Source organism: Staurois parvus, unplaced genomic scaffold (assembly GCF_062004578.1).
Source record: "Staurois parvus isolate SC_StPar_1 unplaced genomic scaffold, SC_StPar_1.0 ptg001045l, whole genome shotgun sequence".
NCBI lineage: Eukaryota > Metazoa > Chordata > Amphibia > Anura > Ranidae > Staurois > Staurois parvus.
Genome location: NW_028318841.1, coordinates 2981293 through 3002241, shown reverse-complemented (window position 1 = coordinate 3002241; position 20949 = coordinate 2981293). Strand labels below are relative to the sequence as shown.

At 43.9% G+C, this 20949-nt stretch overlaps 1 protein-coding gene across 1 annotated transcript in view; it reads left to right on the top strand.

Moving 5' to 3' along the window:
• Nucleotides 1-20949, top strand: part of STK26 (serine/threonine kinase 26) — a 149549-nt gene that overhangs the window by 63673 nt on the left and 64927 nt on the right. The window contains exon 3 of the mRNA XM_089657954.1: nt 10308-10364. Coding sequence (XP_089514080.1) covers nt 10308-10364 — 57 coding nt within the window. The remainder of the gene's footprint in view (nt 1-10307; nt 10365-20949) is intronic.

Sequence of the window (20949 nt, the reverse complement as noted above, 5' to 3'; positions counted from 1 at the left end):
AACCAGGTTTCGGTGCTTTTGGCAGTGTGGGCAGGTGCCAAGTCCTCCTGAAAAAAGAAGTCCGCATCCTCATAAAGCTCGTCTGCGGAAGGAAGCATGAAGTGCTCCAAAATCTCCTGGTAGACGGCTGCATTGACCCTGGACTTAATGAAGCACAGTGGACCAACACCAACAGATGATATGGCTCCCCAAATCAACACACACTGTGGAAACTTCACACTGGACTTCAAGCATCTTGCAGTGTGTCTCTCTCCATTCTTCCTCCATACTCTGGGTCCTTGGTTTCCAAATGAGATGCAAAAGTTGCTCTCATCAGAAAAGAGGACTTTGGACCACTGAGCAACAGACCAGGTCTGTTTTTCTTTAGCCCAGGTAAGACGCTTCTGACGTTGTTTGTAGTTCAGGAGCGGCTTGACAAGAGGAATACGACATTTGAAGCCCATGTCCAGGATCCGTCTGTGTGTGGTCTCTCTTGATGCACTGACTCCAGCCTCAGTCCACTCCTTGTGAAAGTCCATAACACTTTTGAATGACCTTTTCCTGACAATCCTCTCCAGGCTGCGGTCATCCCTGCTGCTTGTGCACCTTTTTCTTCCTCACTTTTCCCTTCCACATAACTTTCTATTAATGTGCTTTGATACAGCACTTTGGGAACATGCAACTTCTTTTGCAAGTCTTTCTCATGATTGTGATTCCTACTGAACCAGACTGAGAGACCATTTAAAGACTCAGGAACCCTTTGCAGGTGTTATGGCTTAATTAGCTGATTAGAGTGGGACACTTTGAGCCTAGAATATTGCACCTTTTCACAATATTCTAATTTTCTGAGATTATGGATTTGGGGTTTTCAAGAGCTGTAAACCATAATCATCACAATTGACAAAATCACAGCTTGAACTATCTTGCTTTGCATGTAATGAGTCTATCTCGTATATTAATTTCACCTTTTAAGTTGCATTACTGAAATAAATGAACTTTTGCACGATATTCTAATTTTTCGAGTTTCACCTGTATACTTAGTTTTTTTTATTCAATAAACTTTTTTTGAGTAGGTAGCCCTATTGGGGGGGGGGGTGTACATGTGTATTCTTTCTCTTGGTTGTCTAAAAAATAAAAAAAAATACAATGATGGCAATTGGCAAACTGTTGGCTCTTTTAGTTCTGGAAGTACAGTGATACTTCTGTTCAGGAACTCCGTTTGTAAGCGGAGTAGTTCGCAAAAATTTGCTTTGGATTGCGAACTCCACTTCGGTTGATGAACACGAGCCGCTGCCATCTTCGCGGTCAGACAGACAATGAAAGTAAAGTGTACTGTGAAGACACAGTACTGAGAAGCTTTTTGGTGTGCTTTTTACCACATGCTGTATAGTACTGTATATCCCTGTGCATACTTGCTGTAAAGCTTTTTTGTGTGCTTTTTAGCACATACTGTAGCGGACGTCCAGTATGGCTCCAAAGAAAATTCAGAGCAAGCATGGTGGTAAAGTGCAGAGCGGTAATGAAGGTGACAAGAACGTGCAGAGCGAGAGTATGGGTCTGGACGTCAATGGTGCAGACATAAAGGAGCTTGTTGAGGAACATAAGGAGGAGCTGACCATGGAAGAACTTTCTGAACTCCACAGTGAGCAGCAGAAGGCGCTTTTTTTTTTTTTTTTTTTTTTTTTTTTTTTTTTTTTTTAGAAGCACCACCCCCAACGTAACTGTAACGAACAGTGTTGAATCTGATGAATGATAACGTGGTCTCTCATTTTTGGAGAGTTATGCAGCACAGGAAAAGACAAGTGACATTGGACAGATTTTTCACCAAAACTGAGCCTGCAGCTAAGAGACAGAGGAAACCCGTGAAGGAGATCTCCCCAATGTCCTTATGGAGGGGGACTCTCCCAAACAATAACCGCCTCCCACCCGCCTTCCTGTCCTCCATGCCAGAAGTGGTCTCAAGCAAGGTTATGGTTCTCTCTCCATACTGCACATATTTTTGTGACTCAAAAACAGAAAAGTTCAAATTAACCTAATTTACATTGAACCTTATGGGAAAGTTTGGTTTGGTTGGCGACTGTTCGTAGGGGTCAGAACGTATTAACCTGATTTACATTGAACCCTATGGGAAAATTTGCCCCGGTTTGTGACCAGAGTCGTGGAACGAATTAAGTTCGTGAACCGAGGTGTCACTGTATTAGGAAGGTAGTAAATCCTACATTTCCTACAGCAAGGGGATTCATTTTTTTATATGCATGTTTGCAGTGTTTTTCCACACTGATCCCTGGCTCCAAAATAGCAATTTGGCTGTCCTTGATCGCCATGGATAATTTGATAACTCTCAGAAGGCAGTGTATGGACTTCCATGGCCAAGTGTTCCATACAGCAGGGAACAAAAAAAAACGAATGCCCCTTTCAGATCTCTTGTAGTAGTAACTAGTGTTACGCTCACGATTTACATGCATTTCTGTGTGTTGCAGAAGGGCAGCCTGTTCACTTCAATGGGCTGCCCTGTGTGCATTTCTCACCCAAAAGAAGCTCCTACTCCTTTTTGGGCAGTAAGTTTTGCGCAATTTTTAAACAAGCGTATTTCCCCGTGATTGCAGCCAAATCACACTGCGTTTGGGGGGACATTAAGAATAATGGCACCCAAACAAGCATCACACGTTTTGGTATTGTGGGCAAAATCATGTTAATTCCAAAAAAATTCTGTGCATATGGTCTCTTGGCCAGTGGGCTTTAACGCCAGGCACTCACGTGTCCCGCTGTAAACCTTTTCTGTGCTGAGAGTGAGCCCTGCGAACTCCTAGCACAGTTGCCGGCAGATACAGGAAAACGCCCGATCCATACTTGTGATCGGGAGCTTTCCAATCATGTGACCAATGTGACTGCCATCCACAGTGACCACATAATTGGATTTGTCCGGCTCCTGGTATTTAGATCCTTTTAAAGGGCCAGGAGGCAGCGGCCAGAAGGTGTTAATGGTATTTAAAGGCCAAGTTCTCCTTTGGGAACATGTTACCTGTTTTTCGGGTGGAACATGTAACACAGTGCTGCAGCCACTGCCTGTACGGGAAAGCAGATGTACTCATAGGTCTGCAGGAGAACTGCATGGCACCAGTAATCTGCTGATTGCTGGTGCAATGCTTTTACAGGCTCCTGCAACAAAAAATAAATGCATTTTTTTTACCTGCTAAAATGTGCATTTATTATTTTTGGTCAAAAGGTGAACTTATCTTTTAAGTCACACAGCTGTTTTCATAAACACCTAAGGCATAATCACACCTCCATGTTCCTGCAATAAAATGCATACATTTTATTGCATAAAAATGTATTTCCATTAGAGATCACATTTTTTTCCTATGTGGCAACTTGACAAATATAAGCTTCAGATTAGTGTGTTTATAAAGGAATATTGTGAAGGCCCTTCACACCTTGCATGTGTCTTGCTATGTGTTCATTGGTGCAAAAGGGACCTTAGGGTCTCCCACCACTGATGGTGTAGAAAGACTACAGCTGGGTATTTTGCAGAACTGAGAAAAAGGGACATTTGTATAGAACATCAATGATAGTGGTTAGTTTGCCAGGTTCTAAGTCTGATTTGGTTATCTGGGTTTTTTCTTTTGGACAACTTTTTAGATTCTGCTGAAACGTGAGTTCTCATCCCAAGTAACAGTGATCATCAGCCCTCTAGGAATAATTAAGTAGCAGAAATTGTATGGTCTTTGCAACTACTTGACTTCAGTATGGCAGTCTAGCAAGTACCACCCTCTTAAGTTGTAAACAAGAGTGCAGTGTACCAGAATGAACCCTCCAGCTTCCATTCACAAGCGAACATCAAAAAGCAGAGCACCACTCTGATTCTCTACTTCACTCAAGGCTGATTTAGAAAGGAGAAATACTATTCTGTCAAAGTGAGAGCATTCTGCTTTAACCTAGCCTCCTTGTAATTTATTGCAGATATGTTGACCGCATAAAGCTTTTCAGTAACCCAGTAAGGTTAGTGGAAGTGGTCCCTGTTGCTGCTTTATTATCCTGTGTGTGCTGTCTCTTCATGGGAGGGGCCCACCTGACATTCACATTATGCTCCCCATAACAGCTTTTAGGGGTCAGTGAATTTTGTATGTGTTCTTTAACTTACTCTTGAAGTTAGATGATAGCGAAGACTGGATTTGTCCAGTTCTGCTCTTCTACAGTAGTGCACTGGAAAAATGGGGGGAAAAATGAGTCTGATGGGGCTTGCTTAACACTTGTAATCACTAGCCGTCAAATTCATTAGCTGTCACTTGTGGACAAAAACTACAGACAGCCCTATAATTTGGAAAAATACATGTTCCTACAAAGGCTTGCTTGTGACTAATGTTGAAATTGCTATATATAGAAACGTTTTTCTGTCTAAAATATTTCCTTATTTATCTTGGGTACAAACGTCACTGGTATACAAAGTGTACAGGACTGAACTGTGAGCATCAGTCCAGAACCATTGCTGGCAGCATGTGCTTGCTGCTGCAACAGCTCTTGGAGCTAAATGACCATGGTCAGCATCATTTATAAAAGCTGTCAGAAAACTGAAGGCATGGCACATAGTAACCAGTTAAATTCCTGTGATGTAGTGCAGCTTAGAAAAGAAAAGGAAACATCTAGTGGTTTTGGGCAGTAACATTGGGCTGTAGACTTTTCTTTGAATGGGCCCCAGTGGGGGTTTTTTTTTTTTTTTTTTTTTCCCGCATACCATAGACATGTAGCAGAACACATTTTGGCCTGAATCTATGAAGACATTTTTTATTGGATAGGTTTTATAGATAGATAGATAGAGATATAATATATTTTTTTTTTTTTTTTTGCATACAGTGCCAAAAAGCAAAAAATGGCCTGATCGTGAAAGGGGGTAAAATCTTCAGGAGCTAAAGAGGGTAATAGGATAGCTTGGGTTAGTAATCCATACATTTGAAAATTGGGTACATGACAATACCTTTCTCTGTGGTAAAGGTAGGGGCTCAGGGTGAAATGAGGGCCAAGTTCCCATTATTCATTTTTTTACTATTACTTTTTTTGCTGTTTTAACTTTTTTTTTTTTTTCACCAAAGGTTTTTGATTTTTTTAGCCTTTAGTTTATTGTATGAAAGACAGATTCAGTAAAAAGTGTTAGCTGCATTATCCAAGATGCATTGCAAGGAACTGATTAGTTCCTTTTCAACTAAAAGGGGTCATCAACGTGTGCATTAATTTGTAACACCAGTAAAGAAAGCCCTTACTTTATGTATTAATCACTTCCAGTCATTAATGAATTTCTGAATGCTTTTTTTGCCTTCATATTTGTTTTGGCCACTGTAAAATGCTCGGTCTGCAACAGAATGTGTTGATTTGGTTGATCAGTTTGTCAACTCTCACTGCTAAGCTGAAAATTCATGGTATAGTTGAGCCTAAGGAATCTGAGCTTTTAAAACGTTTTACATGGCTGCAGTAGTGTGGGGAGAAGGGTTCAGGTCTCTGCAATGGTCACTGGGACAGATAGTTGTGGGTGAAGGTAGTATTTTCTACCCAGCACCCACATAGACCACAATAACAAGCCAGCAGAGTGTCTAACTCTTCACAGTTCTGTTTGACCATAATACAGGTTTACACTGGTTAAAGTAGGTATCCAATGAATTGCTATTGCTGAATTGGTAAAGGGACCATGACTCTTTAGAACAGGGGTAGGCAACCTTAAAGAGGTGGAGATCTACCTGAACGTGGGAGAACCCAAAGCTCACCAGGCACAGTATCTCCTGGTGTCGGCTGCTCACACCTGATTTAAACCTCCAATTGCTGTACTGCCGTGTTGCATTTACGTACATTGGGTTTAAATCAGGTGGTGAGGTGGCAACATATTGCCTCCTCACCCGCCTGTAAAACATACATGGATGCTTTTGTGGGGTCCTTGGGGTTAAAGTGGCCTCATTCACTTGAATGAGTCATGCTTGGCAGGTGCTACATGCAATAACAGGACGTATAGCTGAGGCTTCGGCATGTGTACACCCCTGGCCACTGCTGTTAAAGGGGGAGCGGTTAGAAGGGGGGTTGTAAAAACTTGTCTTAACTATGAGGTTACCACCCTCCAAACTGCAAATGTAAGTGAACCTTTACTGTTCTGAGCCCCCTGTACAGTAAGGCTGCCTTCACACAGATGCGCTGCTGTTTAACCACGGTGTGGGTGCAGCACACTGGATCTGCAAAATTTGCTTAGCTTTGCCATAGACCTCTATTTTATCATGCAGGTGTGGTGCAGTTTTTTGCATTCAGGATTTTGGTATGCTCTCAGAAAGTGCATCAAGCCCGCAGGTTATAATAGAAGTCTATGGCTAAGCGCAGCAAAGCCACAGGAAAGCTGCAGGTATGTTGCAGTGCACCCGTGGTGTGGGTAAATTGCAGCGCATCAGTGTGAAAGCAGCCCTATACTACTATGCCCAGGGTATTGCTTCACAGGGACCTGAAGATCTCTTCTTTGCTGCTGCTGGCACCATTCTGGAGACTGCTAGCCGGGACAAGAGGTGGAGTGCATTTGGTGTCACTTCACATGGGCCAGGAGCCAGTACAACAGAGAATGTTTTGGCTTATTGGCTCTTGCTCCCCACCACAGCTCCAACTTTACACGTAGTCTCTCTGCATTGCACTCTGTTTGATGCTCTGGGATGGGCAGGTCCGCAAGCCCAGACCGTGATCTACCAGTCACCTGTGCGAGATCTACTGGTAGAACGCAACCTATGGATTGCTGACCCCCGCTTTAGAATGATCTTCCATATGGCATATACTACATTGATTCCTTTTGAAGTGCACAGTTCAGTGATGGGTCGGTTGGGGATGTGCAATGACCACAACAGAATGTTGTTGTGCCAATACGATTGACATTGTAATGTGCCATCGCATATAGGATTACTATTGTATATATCAGAAGCAGTCTTCTTTCCAGTAAAACTTCAGCCAGAACTTTTCTTAACCCCTTCCCACCCGACATCATTTTGATTGGGTCTGTACGCTCGGAGCTGGGAAAGATCGGCAATCATGTGACCACTGACTGGTTGTCAGTGGTCACATGATTGGGAGCCGAGCTGTCTTTGGACACATTCAGCCTAGAAACTTTAGCCGCCCAGTGACTAATTTATGTGTGTGTGGGCATTAAAGCCCATCCTTCAGCTGCCGCACATGTGTTACGGGCAGCAACAGGTTAAACATTAAGGGTCACAGGGTCGGAAACACATTCTGAGACAACTGGATTATACTGCTGCCTACAGGGGCATTGGCTGGCAAACAAGGTGTTAGCCAGGTGTAACTCCTTCCACTCCCATCATTCCTAAGGTTCTTGCTGGTGCCCTATGAGAATAGATAACTTTTCTCCAAGTAAAGCAAACTATTCTACCTGATATTTTTTCTTTGTTTGCTTTAGAGCTATGAAGGTTAGCAGTTTCCCAGATCAGCAGATCATTGGTGATACCTTGGAGGCAGCACCTGGACCCCACCATTATAAAGACACAGGGCCTGCCTGTAACATGATCCTCGAGCACTGGGCTCTGCTTATGGCACTTTCAAGACACTACACTCACCGGTCACTTTATTAGGTGGGTTTGACCCCCTTTTTGCTTCTGAACTGCCTCAATCCTTCATGGCATAGATTCAACAAGTTGTTGGAAACAGATTTTTGTCCATATTGACATGTTACTGTTGCCTTTCTATCTTCTCGAACCAGTCTGCCCATTCTCCTCTGACCTCAACAAGGCATTTTCGTCCACACTACTGCCTCTCACTGGATATTTTTTTTTTTTTTTTTTTCAGACCATTCTCTGTAAACCCTAAAGATGGTTGTGCGTGAAAATCCCAGTAGACCAGCAGTTTTTGAAATACTCAGACCAGCCTGTCTGGCACCAACAACCATGCCACTTTCAAAGTTACTTAAATCCCCTTTCTTCCCCATTGTGATGCTTGGTTTGAACTTCAAGTTGTCTTCACCATGTCTAGATGCCTAAATGCATTGATTTGCTGCCATGTGTTTGGCTGATTAGCAGTTTGTGTTACGAAGGAGTTGAACAAGTGTACCTAGTAAAGTGACTGGTGAGTGTATGTACTGTTAGCTGTAGTGCACTTTACAGGTCCAGGACTTTTGTGCACCCACTGGCATAATCCTGTTCCTGCAGATTATCTTTAGTACTGTTTTTTCATTTGCTACAGGGTGCTTTTAACACCACTGATGATGTAAGTGTTTTAGGGCTTTGCCCTTTTTTTGGAGCCTAGTGATTTTCACAGTCTCTTGCCGACTCCTAAGTGGTTCAAACTTGGAGAATTTGAGGAGTGTAACCTAGGCTCTTTGGTTGATTTTCTGCCTGAGTAGGTTCAGTCTTTTGACAATACCTAAGCTTAGAGAACATTTTGGTTCCTATTGATGTGTCACATACATGTCCTTTTTACATGAAGCTCCCTGTAGCTGAAAGCTCTGTTGCAGTTCTGGGCTCCCTTTTTAAATGTCGCCAACCTGTCAAAAGCTTCCCAGTACACTTGATACTGCAAATGTGTTTTGTATGAGACCGGTCTAATCCTGACAAGCTAGTTTTTCTCCTCCAAAGTGTTTTGCTGAACAATACCATTTTGAAGAGGCATTTCTTAAAGTGGGCAGTTTCCACTGTGGTTCCTGCGTCTCTTGCCTTAACAAAACAATGACTGTTCCTGTTGAAGACCTACTGTACCAATATTTAGGGATCCTGTTGCCAATTTACTGGAAACCTGGAAGTCGCTGTTCTCCATAACAGGCCCTGCATTGTAATCTGTTTTGCTGCCATGTCCTTTTGCTAAACCTTGGGAGTATAAATCAAGGATAAGACTAAAACATCCAAGTTGGTCCTAAATGATCGTTTGGTTTTGAAACATTTAGAGCTGATGCCTGTTGCCTTGCAGCACTAGCACTACTGTCTTGATGGGCTTGTAAATATTATACTTTACTTATCCATAAAGTGAATGGGAGAGAACTTTTTTTTTTTTTTTTTTGCTAAAATGCTGATTTGTATAAAATTCTTAGGTATGCCTTTTGAGGAAGTACCCTTTTTGCCCCAGCAAAAGAAGCCTAAGTTTCAGGCTGGAAATTGCTCTACCTGCATGGGATCTACCAAGCTTCTATTCATCCGTGAGATTTTCTGGCTTCTGTGGACATCAAAGATACGTTCTTGCAAGACTTTTTCAGTGTATCACCATTAACTGTTCTGCTAGGAACATACAACACTACCAGGATATTTCCCTTCCCTTCTGTTTACTGCATCTGGAGATTTTACCAAGGTTTTAGCTCTGGCATCTGCTCTTACATTCAGAGGGTGTTCCATTGTGTGATGCTTAGATGACCCTTATGCCGGCAGAACAATTGGTTGTGACCCTGTCAGACAATGTCCAAAGGGACTGTTCAGGCCAAAAAGGTTTGGATGAATCCTGAAACTTAAAGTCCTCATTGGAACCTACTCCTTGGCTTCAAGTGTTTTGGTTTCCTAGATGCTGCTTAGTCCAAGGCATTTCTTTGACATGACAAACTGCTGACCCTCCCATGTTCAGACTTTGCAGTCCTGTTGGCCTTGAAGATTCTCAGCCTTGCCAGGCTTACCTGCATTAAGATAAAAAATGTCTCACTAGTTGTATTGCCCCCATTTCCCTTTTAGACTTAACTTGAGTCTAGAGCTCTGCCCATCTCAGTGGTACTAGTCTGTCTCTCCTCAAAAGCTCAGACAGCAGTAGGAGCCATTGGCAATCAAATCCTGTGAGGAAGGAGCTGGAGGTTAGGATTATTCGGTTGGGTTGGCTATCTTCACGGTTGACTGTCATCTGAACTGTGGTTTTAAACTTTATAACATTTACACTCATGTAAACTTGAAGCAGTGACTGTACTTTTTTTTTTTTTTTTTTTTTTAATTGTCCAGTTCTCCTGTAGGGAGCACAGCACCATTGTCTTAAGAATTCTTTCTGACTCTTTGCCCCTTAAACTCCAAGAAAAGGGTTTTTCATCAAGTCAAAAAGCTCAGTTTGTGGGGTTTTTTAGATGAGGATTCTGAGGTTGTTTTGATGTGTCCCCGGACACAGCTCTCTCCTAACATCTGTCGAACAAGAAGTGATGAGAAATTTCTCTAGGGCACACACACTGCAACAAAACTTATGTTCTCAGCCACTCACTGCATTTCATATAAAGCTTGTCATAGATACTTGAAGTGAGGTGAAATCTTGTAACCATGTCATGGACAGCAATAAAAACTTGGCACAAGTATTTACACTTTTAATGCAATAGTTTGTTCAGACCTGGGACTTAACGAGTTCTTCTCTTCTAGGGCACAAAACTGTGGATCATTATGGAATATTTAGGTGGAGGCTCTGCGCTTGACTTGGTAAGTATTATGGAAATCAAATTATATAAATTGCATGTTACACCAGAAACAAAGGTTTAATACATGTGCAGGCTTATGCATAGAATTCCTAATAAATCCTATATTTTTTTTTTTCTATTAAAATTCTGGTGATCCTCCAGATTTTACCTTGCTTCCGTTTTATCAACCTGACCACGCCAAACATGGAAGTAAATCGATGCTGAAGTGGTCCGTTTTCATTCCTGTGATTACTTTTAGGAGATACAGGATGCTGTGCCTGCATCTCCTATAGTCTGGATGCATTGACTCCCACCCAGCCCTGCTCTGCCGATTCCCCTTGAATTGCTGCTGAGAGATGCAGGACAATGTGACTATCTTCCATACTTATTTTAGCTGGCATCCCCCCCCCTTCTGATTGATCACCAAGAGCACTCACTGTAGAAGCTGCAGCACACACAGGGAACATACTTCTCCGCTGTGTAACGTTGCACACTGCTGGCCCACCTGTCCACTATGCACATGCGCCTCCTGCTGTTGGAGAGTACAGAGGAGGTCAAATGACTGCAGAGTATTACATTTGGATAAAGGTGCTAAACATTGTATTTTTTAGAAGAAGTAAATAGTATTGTAGTTGGTAAATAACTTTTGCCTTGTTAGTCATTTTGTAGTTGTGTTCACACATACTTTAGGAAATGCATCTGGAGGCCAATGTTTCCTTCAAATCCTTTTGCCTTTACTTAACAATGGTGAGGCCCAATAACCACTCCTTAACAGCACCTAGGGCATTTATGGTGTGTTAGTGCAGTATTTATAAAATAGCTGGGCACTGGGGGAGAGACAGTGGAGGCTCCGGTATCCCAGAATACACTGGGAAATTATAATGAACTAGGACACAGCAGTTCCAGGTACATCTGGTTATACAGATCAGCTGTCTGGTAACACAATTTACTTCTGTGTGCAGACAAAATCATCAACCAGCTAGCAAGGTTGGAAACGTCAAACTTGTGTGTCACTGTGCAGCCAAAGAAGTGTTTACACTGTATATACTAAGCAGTTGAACACAAAAGGATTAAGCCACAAAAAATCCTAACACAAAATAGGTATAGATACAGCGCTAGAAGTGAGACTCCCTAAACCTAAACATATTACATTTTTTTAAGATATTTTAAAATTATCTTACATAGATCTCGGAAGCAGGCAGGTTCCATGATGGATGTGGGCATCTGAAGCCCGCTACTGTGTACTTCCAAGATTGGGTGCTTCTGACTATCCCAGCATGCACCTCTCCATCTAGCACTTGCACAGTAAGGACACTGCGTGGCGCATGTTTAGAACAGGTTGCCATAATGGTGGCGACGGCGGAAGTTTATGCCCAATTGTTATGGCAGCCTGTCAATCAAAAGACAACCCTGGGAAGGCAAGTGTCTCCGCCTGGCATTGTCATTTCCGGTTTGGAAATAACGCCATGCTACAAGCGGGGGATGCTTGTTGATTCCCGGGATTGATGACTCATCGATCCCAGGAAATAATGGGTGGGCTGTGGCGAGGTACAACGGAAGTTCATTTACAATGGCTCATAAAGGTATGTAAACTTTGCAAACAAAACCCAAACATTGTGTGGACACCACTAACGAATACTTTTAAAAAATGTTTAAAAATAAGGTGGAACTCCGCTTTAAGCAGATCCAGCCACGCTGCTGTCTTTTGTTGTAGACCCTACACTACATGTGTCTATAATCACTTCTGTACATTTTCAAGGATAATCTGTCTAGCAAAATGAGTGTTCATTTCATATTGTCTGCATATCAGTGTTGCATAAATGTGAAATCTGTGTGGTTTACTCATCTACATAAACACTTACTGGTCACATGGGGGATTTTTGAGGTGTTAACATTTTACATTAATTAAAATCACATCTCAAAGTTTTCAGATAACCTAAATATAAAATCTAGTCTCAGAGGATTTTACAGACCTCTGCTTCTTCAGAAAGAATGGGAATAATTGTGTAAACCGTTTTGTGACACCCCGATATGGGCATAACCAGATCTCCTGAGACTGCGGGGGATCGGATGGACCCCAGAACATGTAGGATTCCCAGGGTACACATTTGTCATTTCTCTTTAACACAATCTTAGCCCTAATAAGCTTAGTCTACATCGTGGAGGATTGTTTTATTAGGAGTGCCATGTTCTATATCAGATGGAATTGTGTGGCTGAGTGCAGATCCCTATTGATAGACATCATGTGAAGTGAACAGGGCGTAATGTTCCTAAATCCACCTTTCATTTTCAGTCAAAACATACGAGAGGATCGTTTGCAATTTCTGGATATACAGTGCATTCTTAAAGTTTCCAGACCCTTTATTCAATTTTGTTATCTTGCAGCCTGCAACTAGAGTTTTTTAAAATCATTTTCTCTTAAGTTCATTGACGGACACACCGGCTTCATCTTTAACCTTAATGAAGCAGGCGTGGGTGTTCTCTAGGTGGGTTGGTCCTGTGGGGTCCCGTCTCACCCAACACATTCCAACCCCTTCCCTCCTCCCTCCTCCCTTCATGCAGCTGTGCCCTGGAAAAGGCGTAGTCTTAGTCTGGGTACCTCATTCTTGGCTGGACCCTGGTAGTTCAGGCTTCCTCTTTCTCTGTGGGCTGGAGCTGGAGGGGGCCTTATCCTGGTGTGGGGGGAGGTGTCAATTATGGTTTGCAGGACTGCCTGAATCGGGGGTGCGGGGCACGCTGCATGTGGCTGGGATGGGCAACGGCCATGCTATTGTAGCCGCGGTGGCCATTTTCTTGAATTTTTTCGGCATCTAGTGCCAGACACGGCGGACATTATTCTGGAGATTTTCGGCCAGTGGCCATTTTTTGGGGGGTCAGAGTAGCTATCAAGCTATGCAGGCCGGCTGGGGGAGATCCTTGGCGGCCACTTTAACATAGCACGTGGCAGGGTTCCCTCAGGCACCTTGGGCTTGTGAAAGCAGGGCTCCACACATGCTGTGCGGGAAAGGCGGCAGGACACGTGGGCACCTTGGCAGTTCCTGGTGGTGGTATGGAGTCTTCCCTGGGGGTCTTTCTCTCCTTTCTCCCTACTGGGGTTGTCTTCTGTACTGGGAGCTTCCAGGTCCCCTTTTGCGGTGCTGTCTAGCTTGGGGCACTGGTCCCATTGAAGCTCAAGAGCATGCTGCACCTCTGGGGCCCCCTCTTGTAGGTCCAGTGTCCCTCACCCCTCCTGGAGACGTTCATGTCTTGCGTGTAAGCAGCAGTTGGCCATAAGGTGAGCAAGAAGCAGCCCCTGCCATTGCCCTAGTCTTCGAATGATTCTGAGACCAAACCCGCTGCCGTGAGCTCCACATTTACCGCAGATCCTGAGGACGCATACCCTGCTTCCTTGGATAAGGAGGACAGGTCACTGCCGCACAGAAGGCATTGGTAGCAGCACTTATTGATTCAGTGCATGAAATGCTAAAGATTGAGGACCCTGCTGGGTCGGCTTATGTGGTATCTGTTCCTTTTAATATGCACAAGCTGGTTCGGGCGCTAGTTTTTTTTTTTTTTTTTTTTTTTTCCCTTACCCCGAATATTTTGACAGATTTGTTTATAAGGATTGGAGTAGGCCGCAGCATCTGTCTGTGCTTCCCAAATCTTTGCAGTGTGCTATCCCTTTGAGGAGGCTCTGCTGAAGAAGTGGAGATCTCCGCTGGTGGTCGATCCTCCTATCTCTATGCTTAACAAAACCACATTTGATTTCTGTGGCGGAATCCCCCCTCATTTAAGTACCCTGCGGGGCGGAGGCGGTGGCCCATTTGATGTTCACTGTCGCCGGATGGGCACTTAGGCCGGTGTTAGCTATGGCCTTGGTTTCCCAGACACTGACTGAATGGGCCAAGGCTCTATGACAAAACTTGACTTCTAGTCAGTTGCCCCAAGCGTATGTGGAGCTGGCAGAGCAGTTGGTCCAGGGCCTAAAGTATATTTGTGACGCCGCCCTTAATGCAGCTCCTCTTCTTCTTTCCAAACTGTCCATCTCAGCCGTTGTGCTCCAGAGGGTCCTTTTGCTCAAGTGTTGGTCAGCTGACCAGACCTCTGAGAAGACTCTGGCAGACCTGCCCTTTCTTGGCAACCGACTTTTTGGCGCTACCCTGGATGACATCAACAAGAACCTTACTTGGGGGCAAGAGTATCTTCCTTCCTTTCTCAGGCCAAGAAGGGGAAGGAACCTTGTCGGAAGTCGGGGCCCATAACCGCATTTTTCGCCCCTCTGGCTCCACAGCCGAAGGTTCCAGGCCCTTTAAGGCCCCCACAGGTGTCACCAAGCATCCCTAGCCCCAGAAGTCTTCCAAGCCTGCAGATAAGTCTCCTTCATGAAGGCTTGCCCCCACCCGCTTCCAGGGTAGGGGGCGTCTTTGCAGGTTTTCGGGCCCGTGGACCTCCCTCATTCACAACATCTTTCTATGAGAATTCCCTTCTGCTGAACAGATTTTTTTTCCCTCCAATTTGTGGCTTTCGCCAGGTCGCCTGACAAACTGCTTACGGGGCTGTGCAGGAACTTCTGCTCCGTGGAGTGATTCTCACAGTACCCGTTTCGGAGCGTTGTTCGTGGCTTCTACTCCAACCTGTTCACTATTCCCAAGGTGGACGTAGTTCGCCTAATTCTGGACCTCAAGGCCATGAATGTCCTTGTGCAGGTTCACAAGTTAAAGATGGAATTTGTTCGTTCAGTGGTGGCTTCCCTCCACCAGGGAGATTTCGTGGCCTCCTTGGACATCAAGGACGTTCACCTGCACATCCCCATTTGCAAGGGGCATCAGCACTTCCTTGGTTTTGCTGCCAGAGACGCGCATTATCAATTTGTGGCGTTGCTCTTTGGTCTGGCCTCTGCATCTCGGGTGTTAACCAAGGTCCTGGCCTTATTGAGACGAGGGATCACAGTGATCGGCTACCTGGATGATTTGCTCCTGTGTGTGGAGGCTCGCTGTTATACAGTGTGGAGATCACTATGCGTTGTCTACAGGACTTCAGGTGGATCCTAAAACCTCAGGAAGTCGGTGTTGACTCCGTTAGAGTATCTGATTCTGAATTCGAAGCAGGCCAAGGTGTTCCTTCCATCTGAGAAATTGTTGAAGCTCTGGTCGGCGGATCGGCAACTCTTGGCTTGCAGGCGGCCCTCTCTGCATGCGGGTGTTAGGCTTGATGGTGGCTACTTTTTTGAAGCCGTTCCGTATGCCCAATTTTATATGAGAATCCTACAGAGGGAAATCCTATTGAAATGGAACAGGGCTTCTACCTCCTTTTTGACATTTGTATTCAGCTGGAACGGTCGACAAGGGCCTCCCTTCTTTGATAGATGAGGTCCCCGTCTCTACGGAATGGAAAGTCTTTCTTCCCCGTTTGCTGGACTGTGGTCATGACAGATGTGAGTTCTGGGAGCGGACTCTGCTCAGGGTTGATGGACTCCATGGGAAGCTCGCTTACCCATCAATATCTTGGAGGTTCGGGTGATCAGGTTGTCACTGACACATTGGACGGACCTTCTATCGGGTCTGCCGACCAGGATTCAGTTGGACAATGCCACTTTGGTGGTGTATGTCAGTCATCAGGGGTGCTGGAGGCATCTCATACTCTGCAATGGGTGGAGATGTTTGTTTTTTTTCCGGCTCTGTCCACCGTACACATTCCAGGTGTCAAACTGGCATGCGGATTATCTTAGCCATCAGACGCTGGATCAGGGCGAGTGGTCCCTAAATCCGAAAGTGTTCCATCAGCTCTGCATTCGCTGGGGGACTCCAGATGTGGATTTTCTGACTTTGCGCCTCAATCGGAAGGTTCCACAGTTTGTGGCACAATTGTTGGATCCCCTGGCAGACGCAGTGGATGTACTGGTTGCGCCGTGGGATCACTACACTCATCTACGCCTTCCCACCCCTTCGACTGATTCCTTGTCTGCTATGCAGGATAGAGGCCAAAGGGATCCAAGTCATCCTCATTTCTCCAGACTGGCCTCGTCATCCATGGTATGCCGACATGGTGCGATTTGTTGCGTATACTCCCAGGAGGCTGTCTCTTCGGAAATACCTTTTTTAGGTCTCGAGGACTGGTCTTCCACCATGCTTTACTTTCGCTGGCTTTGGTGGCATGGCTATTGAGAGCCAGGTTCTGAAGGACAGGTGGTTGTCTGGCTGGGTGGTCCCAAAGGCCCATACGTCTACCACCTGGAAGATTTATTATCCCACCTGGAGATCCTATATTGATTGGTGTGAAGCCTTGGGGTTCCATCTGCGTTCCTTTGTTGTGGCTCAGGTGTTGGCCTTCCTCCAGCAGGGTGTGGATCAAAGGCTTGTGTTGAATAAAGTCAAGGGTCAAGTCTCTATTCTGGCTGTTTTCAGCGGTCCTTCGCTACGCATTCTTTGATCTGTACTTTCAGGTGGTTTGTCACGTGGTCCCTCTTGTGCGCTCCCCTTTATCATCGTGGGATTTGAATTTGGTGTTGTCAGCTCTTCAGAGGCCTCCATTTGAGGCCATTTGGGAAATCCCCTTGCTTTCGCATTTTACGGTGAGTACAAAAAAAATCCAGTTTTTCCTCAATCTACACTCAGTACTCCAAAATGACAGTGAAAACATTTTTTTTCCCCCAAAAAGTCTGAGTTTATTGAAAAGAAATAACTGAAATATCACATTCTTTAAAGCGGATTTCCAGTCCAAATCTAAAGGTTAGCAGCTACAAAAACTGTAGCTGCTGACTTTTAAAAAACACTCACCTGTCCCACGATCCAGCTGTGTCCTCACCGCAGCTGGTTTCACCGACTGTCTTCTCTCCCCACCGCCAGCATCTTCAGTGTGGGCACTCAGCTGTGACAGCTTGCGGCTTCACAGCTGGGTGCCCACTGCGCATGCACGAGTAGCACTGCACCTTGTGAATGATCCCATAGACTTTTGGGACCTGTCGTGTCCCAGAAGACCATGGGAAGGGAGGATAATTTCCACTTCTGATTGCCTAGGCAATAGCGCCGGAAGTGGGAGCAGGTACCTGTCAGAATCGGGTACCTGCTCCCCAAAGGTGCCAATCCTTAATGATTAGCGGGAGACGAAGCCTTAAAGCGTAACTTCCCCTTAGGTGGTGCTCTGCTTTAAGTAGGCAGACCCATTATTTAGTACTTTTGTTGAACCACTTTGGCAGCAATTACAGCCTCAAGTTTTTTGGGGTATGATGTGACTAGCTTTGGACACCTGGAGTAGGGGATATTCTGCCTTTCTTTGCAAATCCCCCCCCAGGACATTCACAGTTCTCACTAAGCCACTCCTGTGTTGTCTTGGCTGTGTGCTTAAGATTATGTTGACAGGTGAATCTTTGGCCCAGTCTGAAGGTCCTGAGCACTGTGGAACAGGTTTTCAGTAAAGAAATCTTTGCTCCATTCAGTTTTGCCTCAACCCTGACCAGACTTTTAGTCCTTGCTGTGGAAAAACACCTCCATAGCATGATGCTGCCTCCACTTGCTTCATTGCTGGGAATGGTATTGGGCAGCTAATGAGCAGTGCTTGGTTACCTCTAGACATAACATTTAGAATTGAGGACAAACCGTTCTATCTAGGTTTCATCAGACCAGAGAATCTTGTTCCTTAGTCTGAGTCCTTTTTCGTGGGTGTTCTTTTTTTTTTTTTTTTTTTTTTCTTTTTTTTTTTTTGTGGAGGGGAAGCTACAGTCTAGCCACTCTGCCATAAAGCCCAGGTCAGTGAAGGGCTGCATTAATTGTTAACCTTCTGGAACTATGTCCCATCTCCTCACAGGATCTCTAGAGCTCAGAGTAACCGTTGGGTTCTTGGTCACCTCTTCTACGAAGGCCCTTCTCCCCGGGTGACCAGTACTAGGAAGAGCCCTGGTTGTGCCATACTTCTTCCATTTGGGATTTATGGAGGCCTATGTTTTTTTTAAACCTTCAGTGTAGTGAAATTTTTGGTGGCCCTCCCAATATCTGTACCTTGCAATCTTGTCTGACCATTGCAGGCAGTTCCTTTTTGACCTCATGGCTTTTGCTCTTTCAGTATGCATTGTCACCTATGAAGCCTCTTATAGAGAAGTGCATACCTTTCCTTTCCAAATCCTTTCCAATCAATTTAATTTATCACAGGTGGACTCAAATCAAGGTGTAGAAACCTCTCGGAAACTATCATGAAAAATGGGATGTGCCTGAGCTAAATTTCAATTATTATTGCAAAGGGTCTGAATACCTATGCTAATGTGATTTTTAGTTTTTCCTTTTTTCATACATTTGCAAACATTTCCAAGTTTCTGTTTTCACTTTGTCATTATGGGGTGCTGAGTGTAGACTGAGGAAAAAAATGCATATAGTATCAGGCATGACAAAATTTAAAAAAAAAAAAAAAAGTCAAGGGAGTCTGAATACCTTATGAATACACTGTAAATAAAATATATGTGATTTTCAGTCATTAATTGTGATCTTAATGAGTATAACATTGACGCCTCAAAAATCCCTCATTTTGCAGGTATATTTAGTATCAAATTGATGGGGTGTGGTCCTGGGAACTAGTGGAGGGATTTCATTGCACTCTTCTACATCGTTGTGAATATTTAGATGGCTTGTATAATGTAAAATCAATTTAGGCTTCAGCGTGGGGTTTTGCTGTACAAAATGTATAGTTTTAGGACTTTGTTGTAATGTATCTAGAACCTAATATGGGCCACTACCATGAATAATTGTGTTTATTCATATGTATAGTAGTCAGCTGTGTTGAGTTTATATATTAGACTGTTATTCTTCCTCTGTTTCAAGTTGTAAAATGCCTTCTATGCTTAGTTATAGTATGACAAAATTTTCTGTTTGGCCAGCATAGCTGACACCTATATGATCGCACCATATGCTTGTTTATAGCAGAATATGTATGTTCTGACTGATGCTGCACTGAGTCATGTAGTTTCCTCAGACCCCATAGTCGTTCGTCTCTGTGAATGGGAAATGCTGAGCAGTTTAAATGTGATACAAAGCAGCTTTTGCTTTCTGTACCTAAAAGTCATTTGAACATAAAGTAGGCTTGTTTGGTTTGAATTAAGACTGTAAGACTACAGCATTATGCGTTTTTTGTTCCATGCTTGTTCCAGAAAGGCTTTGCCAGTTGCTCTTTTTAAAGACTGGAAAGGAAACTTATTGAAGTTTATAGTTTGTTTACAGGGTGTCTTATTTTCAGGGGCTGGACCCAGCCCTACCTGTGTGTAATAAAGAGCCTCTTTCACACTAGGGCTGCTTCTAGAATGTGTCAGGTTTTTCTTCTTGAAAGGCCATAGCTGTCATTTCCTGCCTCACAGTGCTTTGGTGTATCAAGATCTTTATTGAACATAAGCCTTCTTTGTACATACTCATGTAAGCCAGGAAAAACTAAGAACTTCATAATACAAGTCTTTCTGTATATTTTATATACAAGACGATAACTGTCATGCTCAACATGCTTTGCCCAATTCTGTAGTTCACGTAAACTTTTAATATTTTTAGGTAACTTTAAGTGAAATTTTTACTTATAGGTGGTCACATGTGGACTTAGTCACTCAGTAGTTGCTTAATTATTTTGATTCACAACATTGGTGAGGTCTCCCTACCATGTTCACAATTTTTTCTTCTATCTGTCCCATATTGTGTTGCAGCTAGGATGTCCCATTCTTCTCAAAAATATGAACAAAGAATGGAACCCATATTTAATGGACATGCTAAATGTACCTCGGAGAATTTTTAATTTACAAGTCCTAAAAATATATATGAAGCCTCAGGTTTTTTCATGATCAACAGTCATCAACAGTCATTGTTGCCTAGATGCACAGGCTAAACCTAGCAGTGTCAGCATGCATTAGTTATTTTGAGGACATATAATGCTTTTTTGGAACACAGTTTAAAGTGATTCTAAATGGTCCTTTGTTTAAAACAAAAATAAAAAAATGAATACCTGCTCTGTGCAGTGGTTTTGCAAAGAGCAGCCTAATCCTCTTCCTTCTGGCCCCCTACTGGTGATCCTAGACACCACCCCCCACCCCCCATATTTTGTATGTTCATGCCTAGGAAATCAAAGCAGAAGTGGGAGTGGGTGACTGACAAAACCAGGTACTCGCTCCCCACCCCCAAGAAGTGCCAAAAGTAGAAGAGGCGGTGCGGAAGATGCCGATAAACTTCATTTTGGGTGAAGTTCCACTTTTTAAACTAAAACCATTTTCTCTTTCTTTTATACGAAGATATATGTATATAATCTGTAAATAGAGGCTTGCGTTTTGGGGGCATTCATGAGGGGGGGCAGGACTGAGGATAAAAAGGAAAGGTGGTGATGTCTGTTACTATGTAAGAAGTGATTTTAGAGCAAGTGTGAAAGAGGACCTAGTTGATGGAGAGTGTGAGGCTGAAACATTACGGGTGCAACTGCACATAGGGGTGCAAACTACAAAGGTAATCGTTGGAGTTTTTTTATAGGCCACCCAGTGTTAATGAGGAGGTGGAGAGACTGCTCCTTGCACAGATCGAAGGGGCTGCAAGAGTTGGGACAGTGAAAATGAGAGATTTTAACTACCCAGAAATTGACAGGAGTAATGGTACTGCAGGAACAGTTAAAGGGAAAAA